The 16,735-nt window shown below is 49.8% G+C and overlaps 1 protein-coding gene across 15 annotated transcripts in view; it reads right to left on the bottom strand.

Moving 5' to 3' along the window:
* COL13A1 (collagen type XIII alpha 1 chain) overlaps positions 1-16,735 on the bottom strand; it is a 92,477-nt gene that overhangs the window by 17,350 nt on the left and 58,392 nt on the right. For 8 of the 15 annotated variants that reach the window (XM_033515484.1, XM_033515485.1, XM_033515489.1 and 5 more), the window contains 18 exons: positions 15,320-15,352; positions 14,708-14,734; positions 14,105-14,167; positions 12,240-12,293; positions 11,164-11,250; positions 10,639-10,692; positions 10,391-10,435; positions 9,741-9,809; positions 9,423-9,446; positions 8,937-8,990; positions 8,241-8,285; positions 7,807-7,959; positions 6,929-7,027; positions 6,566-6,619; positions 5,738-5,779; positions 5,208-5,234; positions 3,898-3,978; positions 1,532-1,567 (listed from right to left, as the gene is read on the bottom strand). In XM_033515484.1, the coding sequence (XP_033371375.1) occupies positions 1,532-1,567; positions 3,898-3,978; positions 5,208-5,234; positions 5,738-5,779; positions 6,566-6,619; positions 6,929-7,027; positions 7,807-7,959; positions 8,241-8,285; positions 8,937-8,990; positions 9,423-9,446; positions 9,741-9,809; positions 10,391-10,435; positions 10,639-10,692; positions 11,164-11,250; positions 12,240-12,293; positions 14,105-14,167; positions 14,708-14,734; positions 15,320-15,352 (1,047 nt within the window). The remainder of the gene's footprint in view (positions 1-1,531; positions 1,568-3,897; positions 3,979-5,207; positions 5,235-5,737; positions 5,780-6,565; positions 6,620-6,928; positions 7,028-7,806; positions 7,960-8,240; positions 8,286-8,936; positions 8,991-9,422; positions 9,447-9,740; positions 9,810-10,390; positions 10,436-10,638; positions 10,693-11,163; positions 11,251-12,239; positions 12,294-14,104; positions 14,168-14,707; positions 14,735-15,319; positions 15,353-16,735) is intronic. The other 7 variants (XM_033515490.1, XM_033515493.1, XM_033515495.1 and 4 more) reach the window with 4 other exon arrangements.

Below are 16,735 nucleotides of genomic sequence, written 5' to 3'. Positions count from 1 at the left end.
TATCCTCCAGTCCCTCTGCTCCCTCTTTGCCATTCCTGTCACTCCACCAGGCTCCCAGACAGGAAAACCCAGTGTTTTTCCTAACCCTTTGACACAGAGAGTGTCACCCTCTCCCACCAGCACACCAAACTTCCTTGCTGGTGCTCCTGAGACTCGCCTGGCCTCTGGGAAATGAATCAAAGTGATCTTTAATGCTGGCAGCATGGTGGTTCAGTAATAGTCCCTCTGGCTAAGAACAGGATTCCAGCACCTCCAACTCAGCCACACATGGGTCTACAATTCCCTCACAGAGCCTCAGTAAAGAGGTACTTTTGAGACATTACCTGACTCCCAGGAAAAACCAAGGAGCAAAATGGGAAGGCTTTCTAAAAGCCTTAAAACAAAAGGGTCTTGCACTTTTTAATGTCAGTCTGCAATCCTTAGTCACTAAAGTAACCCCTCTGATGAGAGCAGGACGGCTCATGTGGGTCAGGGGAGCTTTCCAGAGAAGTCAAGATCTGCAGAATACAAGTGGAGAAGTAGCTCATGCAGCACAGAACTTTTCAGCATGGTGAAGGAAGAGAGAAAAATCAGGCTCTCCTTAGATTCATGCAATTGTGGAAATCTTAATTGCCTGCACTTATCCATCATTTAGTGTTATGGAATACATTGAAATCACCCCTGCACAGCTATAAAATTGTATCTACAGCTTCCCCCAAACAAGTGACTGTATAAGCTGCCACTCAGGTTCTCTCCAGAAGTCAGAGCAGCTGAAATTATTCCCAGCTACACTGAGGAGGAAAAATTGCTTTTTGTTTTTAAATAGCCAAATGGATTGTACATGGGTGATCTGTGATTTCCCATGAGGGATTAAAAATATTTGGCTGTTATTTAACAGCTGTTATCCAAGAATAGCAGAGTGGTTTGCAGAACCAGGTTGGCATTACTTAGAATCATAGAATGGTTTGGGGTCAGCAGGGCCCTTAAAGATCATCTCATTCCAACCCCCTCCCATGAAGAGGGACACCTTCCACTATCCCAGGCTGCTCCAAGCCTTGTCCAACCTGGCCTTGAACACTTCCAGGGGAGGGGCAGCCACAGCTTCTCTGGGAAACCTGTGCCAATGCCTCACAGTAAAGAACTTTTTCCTAATATCCAATGTAAAAAATGAAAGATTGAATAGGTTAAGCCATTCCCCTTTGCCCTGTGACTACAATTGCTGATGATGAGTCCCTCTCTCCCATCTCAGGTTGCAGACCCCTCAGGAGAAAGAGGACAGGAGAGCAGAGCATCACAGAACCATGCAGAGGTTTCATTCCTCTTGTTACTGAGACAGAGTGGAGCAAGGAGGCTGCGATCCCAGGATCCAGATTTGTAGCACCAAAGAAGACAAGTGTGTGACATCACTCCTCATTTTAAGTTTAACCCCCCTCCCAAGCCTGCTTTGGTAAAAATAAGATTATTCCTGGTGTAAACAAGACTCGGGTGGAAGACACAAAATGAATCACGATACTGGGGAGGACAAACGTGGGGTAACAGAAACAGAACTCACCGGTGGTCCAGGCCTGCCGTCTAAACCTGAAGCACCCTGGACAGGCGGGAAGGGTTCACAAAAACCAGGCAGAGGAGAGGGGAGGGGAGAGGTGAGTAAAGCAGTGACTCGAGACAAACATATGCTTGCAATTAACAAAAATTAAGATCTCAAGGACAGGTGATGGCACTTACAAGCAAACCAACAAAAACATAGAAACACTGAATACATATAATGTAGAGCTGCAACTTTCACATCCTCTTCAGAGTGCAAATTTCCCTTTCTCAGTGCCACCAGGGAAACTCCTGGGGAAGCAGCTGTTCTGTGACAGGTGGTGAAAAGGACAACGTGACAGTGGAGCTGGAATCTGCACTGCCTTTGTGGCAGGCTGGGCAACACAGGTGAGACACAAGGCTCAGAGGCTGCTGCTCACCAAGGCATTTACAGGCAGTGCAGGGCCATCAGCTGTTCAAGCTGCTACCAAGAGACCCAGGGCTTGTGGTGCCCACTAGGTCAGCTGCAGGCTTGCTCCACTCCACATGCAGTTGTTCAGGAGCTTACAAAACAGGTGGCTCATCTCCCTGTGTCACCAGTGCAGATTTACACCAGACTCAGATCGAGTGGCACTTTGCTGTCTGCTCAGCTCTTGCCCTGAATTTCCTCATCCATAAGACCTAAAAGTGGCTCTGCCCAAGGTCCATCGAGCCCACTGGCTTGTCTCAGACAGTGGTTGGGAGGGAAAGCTGTGGTAGAATATAAACACCAATTATTTTGAATTTTCCTCCATTTCCTCACCCTGTCAGCCATGGATAAGCCCAAGGCTACTGCAGACAATCAGGACTGGAATTCCAGTGTGACGTCAAGCCCTGAGTCAGAGAAAAAGGCAACAGATCCAGCTTCAGGATTTTACAGCCTGAAATATTTCAGAACCCGCTTGGCACAGCATTGAGTTTGACAGGCTGAAGATACACTGGATCAGGCATGGAAAAACTTATGAAGAGAATTCAGTGGCTCTGAAGAAGGATACAAGTTCCACAGTATCTGATCTTACAAGCTGGTACTTCCTGGCTGTCCAGCCAATATTGCTGATCCAAACAAAACATTTCAAAGAGGACCCTTCTGAGCCGGTCTTCCCATCTCCACAGCTCAGGAAGAGTGATGGGAAAAGCCAAGGGACCTTTGGACCCCCCATGGGGCTCACTGCTGTGGGAGAAACAGCTAGCACATTCCCTGCCACAAAGATGAGTTGTTGGGATAACTGCTGGAGCATCTGCTCACACTGTCACAAGGACCTCCATCCCCTGTGCAGATAGCCCACAGGCTTGAGGGAATAACCATTTACACAGAAAACTTCCATTTGCATTTCTCAGGGCACTGGGTTCTGACTTCTCACTGCTCCACTGAGGTACAATCCCGTGCCTTTGAGCCTTCCAAAAGCAGCCCTTTCTCCCACTGGCTCTGCCTGGAGCCCCAGGGAATGGGATGTACTCATTCTGGTCTCATTTGAGCACCTGGAGTTAGAGGGGATTCATTCAAGCTCTAGGAGGGAACTACGGTTCAGCACAGCTAAAGGAGTAAAACATTTTACAAACAAAGACACGCACATTTCAGCCAGAGTCAGGGACAAGGGATGTGGGTGGTCAAACACAGGACAACAAAGCCACACAGTACATGAGATACACTCTGCAGTGTTTGTTCCAGGCAGAACATTTGGGGAAGGGTTACTGTGCCACCAGTGCTTTTTATGATGAGAGAACTCAGGGGCTGGTGGAACAACTGAGTGGGACTAAGTTACCACCAACACATCACCAGGTTTGTATCTAAAGCTCCTGCAACTTCTGTACAATGCACTGTGCCCCAATTCCTCTCTCTAAGGCAAGCACTGCTCTAACACCAGGCCAATGGGGCCAAGTTCACCCACAGCAGGGACACGCTGGGTCAGGGGGAGCACTGACTCCATGGCAGAAGGGACAGGGATGGTTCAGCTATCAAAGGAGCCGGTTGCACTAAGAACCACCATGCTTTGTACAAAGCTGAGCCCAGGAGACAAATGGCTGGGGAACAGCTTTCCACACCTCTGACTTCTGTTTCTGGTCTTGCACTGAAGTGCAGAGAACCCCCAGGAAAGCTGCTGCTTGTTTTTCCCAGTCCTGCCAGAAGCAGGAGGAAATAAAGTGATCCCTGATCTATTCAACAGATCTACAAGTTGAAGGCTCAGTACAGAAACTGAGGCTTTGGGTTTAAAAGCAAAGGCACAGTTATTTATAGGCCATCTCTTTCTCTGACTTTACATACCAAATCCCCACGTGCGTCTCCTATTGAGGGATCTTTTTACAGCTGATATTAAGTTTGGCTCACAAAGTGCTGCTTGCTTCCTGGATACTTACGGGTAATCCCAGTGGCCCTCTGTCTCCTTTTTCACCCTGGGCACCCTTCTCTCCTTTCACTCCATCAATCCCTGCTTCCCCCTAAAGGAAGGATGGAGCAGAAAATAAACCCACCATAACAGCACTTATATAACAAACATTCCTCCCTTCAGAGAGCGCTGGACAGCAGAGGGAATACAGGAGGCAGCAGAGTAATGCCTTAGCCCAATTCTCAACCTAATTTGAAGAAAATCACTGTCATTCACATTACCCCTGTGTGAGCTCCTGTTTTAACTCAGTGGCAATAAGAGGAGACTCGGGTCCTGTGGGTAAAGAGATGTTCAGAGGAGAACTGAGCTCGCTCCGGTGCTGCTCTCCCTGCTGTTGTTGCTGTATACATATTTATATATAAATATAAATAACCAGAAGTTATCTGATACGGTGGGTTTACATTTTAAGATGTGGATCCACTGGAAGTGAATGACAGGTGTCTTCAAGCCTCGAAGAAAAATCATACAGAAGTAATGTTTGGAAAGACTTTTGTAAATGCTAAGGCATCAGTTTCAACACTTCAGGGAAAAAAACAAAATTCAACACTTTTTTCCCAGACATACTTTTAAAATTCTGTATGATAAACTACAAAGCAATATTAAACCAAATACTCCTTTTAATTAAATTCAAAATGTAACCCAGAACTTTTTTTCCTCCTCATTTCCATCCATAAGGCTTTTTAAAACATATCCATCCCTTCTAGCACCCAAACAATGCTGGTGGACAAATACTAGGGATAATCAGAAGAATTAGGACACTTTGCACCTTTTCCAATCTTTGCCCAAAACTTCACCAGAAAGCTGCAGCTCTCCTTGAACATTTCTATTCCACTATTTTTTGTGCAGGAGCAGGTAAGACAATGGTGCAGGCTGGGCATTTGGATGGAGATTAGAAAGATTCTCACCACCAAGGATGGTGAGTGCTCTACAGCAGAATGTACAGGGTAATTGAAAGACTAATTTTTAGCTAGAGCTCAGTTCCTTAGGACTGTGTGACAGACTGTTCATCCCACAGACCTCCACCCTCCAGACAAAGATTTCAACTCTGTCCTCATGGGCAGAATTCCACAGACCAGTGAATTCTGGGTGAAAACTGGAGGGAATGACCATTTTTTAGGGTCCTAAAATAACTGCTAATCCATTTCCTTCAAGAAAATATCCAGAAGGATTTATCCTCTTACCAAGATAGAAGAAAAGTATCACCTGAACTCTAGGAGGTTGTTACTACAGGGAATTCTATCACCTGGGATAATTTCAGTAGGTAACATTCTGTACCCTTACCTTGGGTCCGGGAATGCCCTGAAGACCCTGTGTTTGGGACGAGAGACAAGATGTAAGTGATGTTTCAGGATGGGCTTTAATTTAAGCTCCAGGTATCCCAGTCAGGCGTGCAGGGCAAAGGTGTCGCTTTATGGAGCACAAACCCTCAGCCCAAAGGCCTCTTTATTTGTGTAATGGGCACTTGATGTACTGTTCTCATCTCTAACAAGGAGCCTCCTGCCAAGCACACCCTGGCAGGGGGCCAGGTGTGCTATTAAGACAATTTCTGCAGTTGATCCCTTTAATCCCATCCATCCCATCTCACTACTGTCTTCCCTTTCATCTCAGACTAACATAACCTTCTCTCTTTGCCCTCCCAGCCCACTGCAGCTCTGACCTACCCTGGGGGTGGGTTTGGAAGTGATACTAAGCATGTTCCCATTTCAACACCACAGTGGTTCTGGCTGTCTCCTCCACACAGAATCCTCCCCAGCCACTGCTCTAACCCCATTCCCAGTGCCTCGCTCCTCAGGTGAGTCACTCAAACTTACCGGAGGTCCTGGAGGGCCTTGGGGTCCAGGGGGCCCAGATATCTGGAAATGCAAGAGAAGTCACCGTCAATGAGCTGCCCTCAGGGGGAAAGTGAGGCTGCTCAGAGGGGAGACAGGACACAGGGTGCAGCAGAGCTCCTCTGCCAGGCTGGGAAACCTGGACTCCCCCCAAGGACTGCATTAGGAAGCAGCAGCAATCCAGGACTGAGCAGCTGGGAAGCAGCAGCAGGACTCAGGGGAGGGTTATGCAAAATTTGCCAATATTTAAGAGGAGGGAAAGCAGTGAGGCTTTTTCCAAAGAAAGGTCCACTCCCACTACTCTACCAATATTCCTACAAGGAGGTATAAGGTCAAAGAGTAAAAGACAGGAAAGAAGGTGCCTGGCTCCACATGTGTCAATAGCCTGTGGGACTCCTTGCTGCAGGACACTCCAAAGCTAGGGGTGAGCTTTGAGGGGAGAACAGGCAAGTTCAAGAACACCAAAATCTTTGGGGAAAAAAGAGAAATTACATGTGTAGATATATACACATGTAAATAATTGCCAGGAAATCCATTTCCTGCAAATGCTGAGGAAAGTATTTGCTATGCTTTCCACAATCTCTTCTTCCCTAGGCATTTCTTGTAGATGTGAGATTGTTCTTGTGTCAGGGAAAGGAGGGCATCAGGAGCCAGAGGTGGCTGCTGACACAGCCCCACAGCACGAGGTTTGCTGTCCTCAGTGAAGGGGTGCCACCAGAGGGGGGGTGTGCCATTTTCCAGCAGCACTGCTGCCAAATCATCCCTCCCCTACTGCTGAGATGATGGAGGAACACAGGAACAGTAACCTACCGATTCTCCTGGATCTCCTTTGTCTCCACGCTCCCCAGGCTCACCCTTCTCTCCCTGCACACAACAGCAGACCCCGTCACCACCGGCTGCGCTCCAGAGTGCCCCTCCATCGAAGCTGCCTGGGAACCACCCACGTGCTGGCAGGCAGCAGCTCCCCCAGGAGAAGTGGGAACAGAGCATGTGTTTCACATTGCCAGTCTGCTGCTGGAGGCCTGACAGACATTCTGTGACACCCAGCAAAGGGGCAGGGCTCTGAGGCTCCCAGGACACACAGCACTTTGGGAAATGAGCCCCCGTGTGCTGCTCTGTGCTATTTTCTCTTTACCAAGCAGGAAAGAGCAGCCTCATCTTTTCCATTCTTACTGTCAGTCCTGGAAGTCCAATGGGCCCTGGCAATCCTGATGGTCCTGGTATCCCTTGGTCACCTCGTTCGCCCTTCTCTCCAGTGGGGCCATCTAGACCCTATAGATCAAGAAAGATTTGTGGAGTTTGGCATGACTAAGTCAGGCAGACATGTAAGATATCAGTCTAAGAGCCAAGACTGGCTCTGGTCATCCCAAGAGTACTCTGAAAACCTTGGAAATCCAGCAGTTATCCAGGGAAATGCAGGGCTTCACTAGCATTGAAAGTGGAGGGGCAAATGGGTGAACATCCTCCTGTCACTGTGGATGGACCAGTCCCCAGAGTGGGGACAGGGTACTGCTTTCCTGCCTCCAAGTCCTGCTCAGGATTATGCAGTTTGCCACACCAGGAATCACACCCCACAGCCAGCTGTTGAGACAGCAGGAGTTTCATCCTGTTAATCCTGTAGAAGTCGCTGCATAAACCCCCCTGTGCAGCACTGGGGGCACAGAAGCTGTGACAGACTGAAGCTGGCAGGCTGGGCACTGTGCCCCAGTTAGTGGCTGGCTTGTGAGGGGTTACCCCATGTTATCCCAGGAGGGAGTGGGTGTGCTGCTGCCTCAGCCTCCTGGCTCACAGTCAGACCTGCTCGCTTCCAGCAGCGTTTCAGTGCCAGCAAGACACCAGGCAGCAAGCTGAGGAAAGGAAACAGCGCCCAGGGAGCAGGGCAGGCACCTGGGGACAGCCACTCCAGCAAGAGGACAACACACGTGCCAGGAAGCCAGGATCTCCTGTACTGTGACACTTCACACAGCAGCACCCACCTTGCAGGGGCTCTGAGGCATCCAAGGAGTGCTGGGGCCTCGCCCCAGTGCTCGGAGAGCCTTTGGTTTACTCACCGGTGAGCCTGCTTGTCCTGGCTCTCCCTTATCGCCCTTTTCTCCTCTGACCCCGATGTTGCCTGGCTCTCCCTTTATTCCAGGAGGTCCATCCTTTCCTGGCAGCCCATGAGGGCCAGGGGGACCCATTTCTCCAGGCTTGCCACGTGGTCCCTAAATGAAAATCACACGATGTGAAGAGAAACATTCACAGAGAGAGTCAGGCTATTCCTGCCTGGCCTATTCTTGTCCTGCTCATCCCTTCCCTCACAGCCATCCCCTTTGGAGACAGGACAAAGTAGCCAGGACAAATGTTAGGATATTGACAAACCATTAATGCTCCTTTTTGTGAAGGAAAATACTTTTTTCCCTCGTGGGAAAAGCAACTGTGTGAAGTCAGTGACACGGAGATGACTCCAGGTAAGACCTCTGAAGGGAAGAGCATCGTGCCTCACCTTTTCTCCATCGTGGCCTGGAGGACCTGGCAAGCCAATCTCACCCTGAAACACAGAATTGTTACTTTGGCAGTTTGAAAGCAGCTATTTTGAGTCCTCCTTTGGGGCACTGTGATGAAGAAGGGCAGGCAGTGCAGAAATAGCCTGCACACACTACTCACAGGGGGAAAAAAAAAGCATGAAAAATCCAGGATTTTTCCTGTAATCACTAAAAATAAAGGATGGAAAGCCCTGGGTTTTTCTGCAGTCATAAAATTAAAAACAAACAAAAAAAACCCCAAACAAACAAACAAACAACCCACAAAAAAAACCCCAGGAAAACCCCTGTTGAAACATTACATTATGTGACTGCCTGAGAATTTTCCCAGTCTTGCTGATCCTGATTGCCACCTCACAGCCCCAGTGCAGTCATGCAGTCCCCAACCAACACAGTCCCACAGTTTGGTTCCCACAAGCCACTTCCTGAAGGGAAGGACGAGTAGAAAAGATCCTTCATCTTCCAGATTAGGCATTATCATTGTGGGAAAAGAGATTTTCAGGATATTGTGTGTGAGGAGGAGCTGCAGAGGACAGCAGGAGAGTCTGATAGGGCTGGACAGGAAATATAGGAGCACTGGGAAGAGTTGTGGGTGGGAATTCTGCCTGGGCCAGTCCTGTGTTTCCCTGAGGTCTGTGAGTGCTGAATGGAGACAATACCTTCTGTCCTGGTGGCCCTGGAGGTCCAGCCACACCTGGACGTCCTGGGGGTCCCTAGATCAAGAAAAAAATTATTTTCATATTGTCAACAGGGTTTATATTTTTGTGCTTTGAAACCAAATACCTCTCCTAAGTTTAAGGGCAAAATCACACAGGACTATTCCAAGGGATCCCCAAAATCGTATTTTGTTGGGAAGATGAGCAATGGGGAGCCCTGAGAGCTGCACTTCCCTGCTCCTTCTGAGCACCCCCTGTTCTGAGCAGCATGCATGATCTCTTAAAGCAGAGGGATGAAAGTCCTGATTAGAATTCAAGTGCCAAGATCAGAAGGCAAGATGAGCTTTTCTTTCAGCTGTCAGCTGCCCCAGCTTCAGCTCCCAATGGCAAAGGCCAAGTGTTTTAGCTGCACCTAAATTGTCAGCCCATCTGCTTAGGACAGACATACAGCTACTTGTGGAAAACCCCACAGCATAGACAGGAACTCACCATCAAGGCCAAAGTTCTTATTTCCTAGGGAAACAAATAAAGTGAAAAAAATAAAATTAGAAAAGTAAACAGTCGTTGGAAAACTAAGCTTTTTCCTGGAGCTGGCTTGTTCTCCACTACTGTAACACCGACCCAAATGAGTAAGGAGTTTACAAAAACACTGCATGCAGTGATGTGTGGGATGAAGGGGACTATGGCACAACCAAGAGCTTCCTTTTGCTGCTACTGCCAAGGGAGCAGATCTACACTGTTCCCTGTCTGTGGGAAATAGTAAAGCATCCAGCAGTCACCTCACAGGACAGGAGGGCAGCTGCTCACCTGGAGAGCTTCACTGATGTTCCCATCATAGTCCATCATTTCATCCTTCCCAGGCTCTCCTTTGGGGCCCTGCAAAATACCAGGTCTTCAGCCAGGGCCTGGGATTGCCCTTCCCTCGGGGTGCTCAGAGCTGTGGCTCACTCTGGAAAAGGGGGCTCAGAGGGGCCCAATTCATGAGTGTCCAGTTTTTCATTTAATAAAGAAAGCCTCTGAAGTGCAGGAGATTGTACAGCATTGCAGCCAGCCCAGCTCAGATCACCATGTCATGACCATGGAAGCTGGCTGTCTGGGAAGAGATGAAGCTGAGGCCAGAATCCAGGAGCTGGATTGTTTGACCAGTTGTTGGATGTGGGCATGCACCCACCTTCTTGTCACCTTTTTCTGGTAGCTCAAGGGCCCAAGTCCAGACTGGCATGTCCAAACATCTCCTCCTACGAATGAGCCACCCTGAGATGGCCTGGGAGAAACAGCCCATCATTTTCCTCTAATGTAGGGCTGAGGGTAAGGAGTGGAGAAACAGCCCATCTCAAACTTAGCCACTGCCCATCTATGAGTACTTTTAGTGACAGCAAGACCCACTCTGGACTGTCAGTGTGGTCCCACTATCCCTGTGAAGGACCAAAACTCTTGGTTAGTGGAGGAACACCTACCCTTGGGCCCATGGGTCCCTGGTCTCCCGGTGAGCCACGTTCCCCCTGAAACAAGAAGATCACAGTTTTAGCAAAGCCTGTCCCTTCACTTTCTTGGAACTCCAGGAATCATGCTCTGCTGGTGCTCTGAAACAGTCTGGGCTAGACAGCTGGATTTAGAATTCTCATTTTCAGCTAAGTTTTGTACACACAGGAACCAATCTGCAGCTCCTCAGAACCCAGAGCTCAGAACTCCGAGCCCTCCATACCTTTTCTCCCTGTGATCCTGCAGCACCAGGCTGACCAACATCACCAGCTTCTCCCTGACAGGAAGAGAAAGGGAAGGGGATGGGTTGGTATTGTGTTGAGAGGGTGCAACTTCCCTGCTGGCTTAGCATTTCCAGGAGGAAGAACTGCAGAACTGCACCAGCCAAGCACGCCTCCTGTGCCCCTTCTCCTCAGGTAGCCCAGATCTCCTGCCACAACTGTCCACCAGGCTCCCTTCTGTTCCACCCAGTGCAGAGGGAGTGTTAAGACTGGTTTCTCACAGAGTTACTCTCACAGGGCAGTTATTTGAGCACAAGAAGGGTATTTTCCTTCCAAAAACAGTTCACAAACTCTCTCACCTGCAGTATATAGAACAACAGTACTAAAACACTCTGTAGAACCTGACAGCCCTCCAGCAGGTAATCAGAGGTGGGCACAGAGGAATACAACCTCTGCTCTTTCCTACACACCTTGTGCTGGGTGCAGTTCCTCACAACACACAATCCCATGAAGGAAAAATCACCCACCTTTGGTCCAGGGGGTCCAGGCAGACCTGGAGGGCCAGGTTCTCCTTTAGCTCCCACCAAAGCATTCTCAGCAATTCCCTTCTCTCCCTGTTGGCAAAGAACAAGCCACATGTCTCAGTTCAGACTCTGCCCCTCTGTAATTTCACTTGCCAAAATATTGGCTTAGAGAGACACAGCCAAGACAAGCTCCATCAGCTGGACTCTTGATAGCCCAGAGAGACACCAGGACAGCATGGGTCTGCCTGAGGGTCCTCATGGAACCCTGCCAGCAGCCACAGCTCATCCCTTTGGCTGCACAGGGCAACACAACATGGACAGCCCTCATCCCCAGCCTCCCCTGGAACACTGTGCTCTTCTGCTGTTGAAACTGAGCTGATTAAACCACCTGATGACGGCTTCTTTTGGAATGCCTCCCTCTGGAGCTGTAGCCACCAGCCACTCAGCCCTGCACACCATGTCCTTTGCACAGGGCAGGTAGGAGGCAGTAACAGGAAAGCTTTGCCATTACACCCTCATCCCTTCCTGAAACAGCCACTGGCATTCACTGCACTGTCCCCTTTCCCAAAGAAAAAACATCCTGTGAAAGTCTGGATTGAAAGGTGTGTTTTCTATCTGAAAATCTCAGAGCACAGGGGAAAAGCCAATTTCAGGGCTTAGCTTTATCTGACCTGCTCTGGTTGTCTCTGAGCACTCCTCCAACCCAGAGCACAGCAGTGCAGCTCCCCAAAAGCCCATCTCCTCATCACCCATGGATCTTGGAGCAGGAGGGAGGCTGAAATGCTGTGTTACATCTGAGGTCATGCTTTTAAAGGGGAACTATTGGAACATGATTCCATGGTCCTGCTCCCAGGACCACAACCTCCTCCTCACTGCATGAGGGCATGCAAGTCCTACAAAAAGGCATCTCCTGTGTGCCTCCCTCACATCCCTGTCTGAAGATGACATTCAGCTGAGCAGTGCAGAACATGCTGCCACAGTCAGCTAACAATGTGTGAGCTGTGCACAGGAGGGAGGGAGGAAAAGGGGTAACAGCAGCACCCCCCACAAAAAAAAAAAAAATCAGGAAAGAGACAAACCTTTGGGCCAGGAAGTCCAGGAAGCCCAGGGTCTCCAGCTCGTCCCTTCTCACCCTGTTGGCAAAACAGATATGGTCAAAACTGACTCTGCAAGCTCTCCATCCTGGAGAAGCAGCAAAAGGGTGAGCTGCTCCTGGTTTCACACCCCCTTTCCCACCCCTAGGGATTTTATTTTGGGCACAGACAAGGCATCCTCCTTGAGCAGTACCAGCTCAAGACATTAGATGTTTTTGCCCATCCTTTTGACTCTCTCTGCGCATCATTGCTATTTCTCTCCAAAGGAAGGTGAGTGGGAAGGGGATCCAGGGTCCCCCCCTTGCATCTTCCTTATAGCTCTGGTCTGCTAAACACTTTTCCCTGTCACTTCTTCTGCACAGGCTTTCCCTGAGCCCACATGCCCACAGAAGCTGTCACCCAGGGTGAATTTTAGTTGGAGTGCAGGACTTTCTCCATGCCCTGCTCCTCTTCCCTAGCTCCAAATCCCAGACTCATCATGCTCTCAAAAAAAACCCCAAGCAGTGCAGGGCCTCAGCTGGCAGCCAAGCTCTGGGACACGCACTGGCCATGTAAGTAGTGAAGGCAGGAGTGGCAAAAGTGGCAAAGACAGCAGCTGATGGTGTAAGATGATGCCTGGAGAGCTGCAGGCTGAGCTGTGTGAGGCACCATGGAGCATGGAGGATGGCACAGGCAGTGAGCAATGGAGAGCATCCAGCATTCCCTTGGTGAAGTGGCTTTGCTCAGTTCACCATGACACCTGGGCCGTATTTTAAATATTGGAGTTCAATTACTGGTCTTTATGTTGGAGTTAAGTTGTCTTCAGACCATTCCATCCAGCTGCTAAACCCATGGTTGCCAGGTACAGTGTCCTGTTTGGGAATCTGCATTTTACCAGGACACAGAGAGATACTGGAAGTGTCTGTTACCCTGAAGAGATGTTTCAAATGCATCACCAGAGAAAGGTGTGTTTTTAGCTGCCATCCCCACAGCTCCAAGATTCAGCAACTTGTACAGATTATACACAACAACTCAAACCCTCTTTCCCTCCACAGGTGCTCAGCTCCCTCCTGGAGCCATGCTGCTGGCCTGCAGAGGCTGCTGCTGCTCATCAGAGCTCAAGGGCACACATCTGACATGCAGGGGGCTTGCATCAATGCTCCAGGGACAGACATGCACTGGTGGCTCCCTGGAAAATAATCTACCAGCAGCAATCTTTTTGTCAGGCAATTCTAGAGTGCAGTGACCCCTTCCTCCAAGGTAATTTGGCTTCCAGCCACCTGTAACCCTCCCCCAGCTTTCTTTCCCCCTCAGAGTATGCACATTGTTAAATTAATGCTTCTCTCCTTGGAAAGAGGGAAAACATTTTCAGGACCTCATACCCAAGGAAGAGGTTTGGCATTGGAGGTTTTTGTAAATATGTGATTCCCAATCCTGTCCCAGGGCTCTGTGAATCCCCAGTTCCACCTTGGTATCCCACTTTTCATTCAGTTTTGAATACACTTGTCCATAAGAGCTACTGAAAACATCCCATGCTGCCAGAACTAGGGTGCAAAGCAGAGGATTTCTTGAGGAAGGAGGTCAGATTACTGAATCCCTGTTTAGGCTGTTATTTCTGGAGTCAAGAGATGCGGCACTGTCCTTAATCGTTCCCAGGACAAGACTCCATCCCAGGCATCTCATGCTGCCCTGCCTGCCAGCAGCCCCCACCTCCTGCAAGCGGGAACACGCAAACACACTTCACCAAGGGGGCAAGAGCCAGCAAAGGACACATAATCCCCCACAAGCAGCACACGGCAGGCCCCCGGCAGCTCCCGCTCGCAGGAACACGGCGCTGCCAGGACACCCAGCCCAAACACGCAATGTCCTACCCGCTGCCCCCTCTTCCCTGGCAAACCTGGGGGGCCCATCCTCCCTGGGACTCCAGAATCTCCCTTGGTGGGGAAGAAAAGAGACAGAGAACGTGTCTGTTATACGGCTGTCACATGCTGTCACATAACCCAGCGAGCCTCAAACAAGAGGAGCCAGCTGCTCCCAAAGCAAGCCGGCTGCTCCGGGATGGAGAGCGATGGGGCAGCAGCACACCGTGCCTGCCTTGGGAACTCACACTCAGATGGGAATGCTCCTCTGCAGGGACTCTTCTGGGGCACACAAATACTGGGAGGCAGAAGGGAAGGAGCAGAGGGGACCTGCTTCCTAAGCCAAGTGTGCCCTGTGTCTCTTGGGGAGTAGGGAGGGAAGGAGGAAGGCAGCTGGAAGGTATTCCCAGTGACACCAGCATGAGCAGGAGGATGGAAATATCTGCGGTATGGTCCCTCTCTCACTTGGAAATCACTGTATCCTACTGCCATTCGGCTTAGAGTGGCCATCAGGGCCTGGATTTGGGCACTGGGAAGTACACAGACATCCCTCAGCTGCTCAGGGAGGGGAAGAAGACACAAACCAACCAGACGTGCAAAACCTTCTGAGAATACCTTTTCTCCTGGAGTCCCAGGCTCGCCCTGGTGAGAAAGAGACAGGAAAATAGTGAGTGACAAACCAGGAGAAGAGAGTACAAATCCTCCTAGAGCTATCAGAGTGGGGAAAAGAACATTCATCTATGGGGGCCTTGAGCTGCTAATTAAGGGCACAAGAGCACTTCTGTTGTGTATTTTTGTGTCTGGAACTTCTTTTATCTCCACTAGCCAGCTCCCAGGCTGCTGTAAGAAACCACCAAACCTCAGGGTCACTCACAGCTTCCACAGAACAGAGTAACCACCTTGCAGTACTTGCAGATGTACAAAAGAGCAGAGCAAGACAAGATTCATGTGCTGGCACAAAGGGATTTGCCGCTCCTTGCTCTGTTTTTACAGGAGGGGAGCAAGGCTGCGGGTGCAGCTGGGGGAAGCTGTGCTGATGGGAGTTCACCAGACTCGCTGCCGGGGGAGCAGCAGGGGTGAGGCTGGAGACAGGTCTGGTACCTCTGCCGAAGGCTCGGCAGTTCTGATATTCCCCATCAGTGGGAGCTGTCCGACCATTTTCTAGCACCTTGAGCTCTCCCAGCTCCAGCCCGTGCCCAACTCGAGGCATTGCAGTGCAAAACTGACCTTCATCCCTGCGGCAGCCATCCCAGGAGCACCCTGGAAGAGAGAGGAAAGACAGCAACACCTCGTTTGAAATTAATCCAACACACATTTGTTTTGAAACGAAACAGCATCGCTCAGGTGAAACTTAAAACGCAAAAAATCCACATCTTTTCCTTTCCACGACTCAGAAGTAATGCTGTAACAGCACACATCCTCATTCCCTGAGCAGCTGTTCACCTATGGCAGCGGCTCTGGCTTCCAGAAAGCTCTTCCAAAGGCAGGCACCGTGAGCACAACCCAGTCAAGACAAACACATTTCCACCCCCACCCACCCCGGTTTTAGTCCTGCAAGTGAAGCAAAGGCCAACAAGCAGAACAGTGTCAAATAACTGAGGAATGCAAAGACAGACCAAGGACCAAACCCCCACTCCAAGGCTTGAGCCCAGATACCTCAGCAGGAGCATCCTGAGAAAGGCCAACTCATACCCCAGAGCCTCAGCCTTGCTATTCCCTCTCAGTCTGTTTTTATCACAGCAGATAAACCCTGCAGTAAAATGTCTCCAGGAGAGCTCTGAAGCCACCTTAGGGGAAAAACCAGACTTCCAAGCACCACAATTCAGGTGTCACTCTGCAGTACAGGGCAAGCCATGGCCACAGGACCATGGAGCGCTGCCCTGCCATCCGAGGCAGGTGCCTGGGAGCCTCAGGAGGCAGCTGCTCCCACAGGGACTGCCACATTTCCCTGGACAGCGCTGATGCAAACAGCAGGTTGTCCCTGTCAAACATCCGCTCTGAAATCTCTGTATCCCCTGTGTTAGCAATAGTTAGGCCCTGGTTACATAAGGTCCAGTTAAAAAAGCAAATATGAGGGATAACTAAAGAGAGGGGAGGGAGTGAAGTGGTGTTAAAAGTTGGGAAATGTGAGGGGTTGGGATGTAGCACGTGAGGCAGTGAGGAGGACTGGGAGCCAAGTTCAAAGTGAAAAAAAGCTTGGAAAAGTTCAAACAAGGAGGAGTGGGGAGCCAGAGAGCAGCAGGATCATACCTCTCAGCTTTCTGAAACAGAAATCGGGGACAAAAGCTAAAAAACACAAGGACAGAAGATGGAGATCAGGGATTCTATGCAATAAATGGGGGAAAAAAGCATTCCAGACTGTCTCGGGGTCAGTAGAATTTAGAAAATACGAGCTAGAGTCATGAAAGGGATAACATGCAGTAAGTGGCTTTGGTTAGGCCTTCACAGAGCCTTGGGATGCCTGTTCCTCATTTTTCAGCTTTCAAACAGCAGCGAACGCAGATCATGTTATTTTCTGGTATTTACCCTTGAACTGCAATCCACAGACATGCAGGGCTGCTCACACACTGACCCTGATTCAACACTAGTCCAGGTTCCCACTTGGGCAGCCCTGCTTATCCCAGCTGGGCTAACACACATCTG

The sequence above is a fragment of the Parus major genome, chromosome 6 (genome assembly GCF_001522545.3).
Source record: "Parus major isolate Abel chromosome 6, Parus_major1.1, whole genome shotgun sequence".
Taxonomy (NCBI): Eukaryota; Metazoa; Chordata; class Aves; order Passeriformes; family Paridae; genus Parus; species Parus major.
The sequence above is the reverse complement of the archived record's forward strand: the minus strand, read 5'-3'. Positions and strand labels throughout refer to the sequence as shown.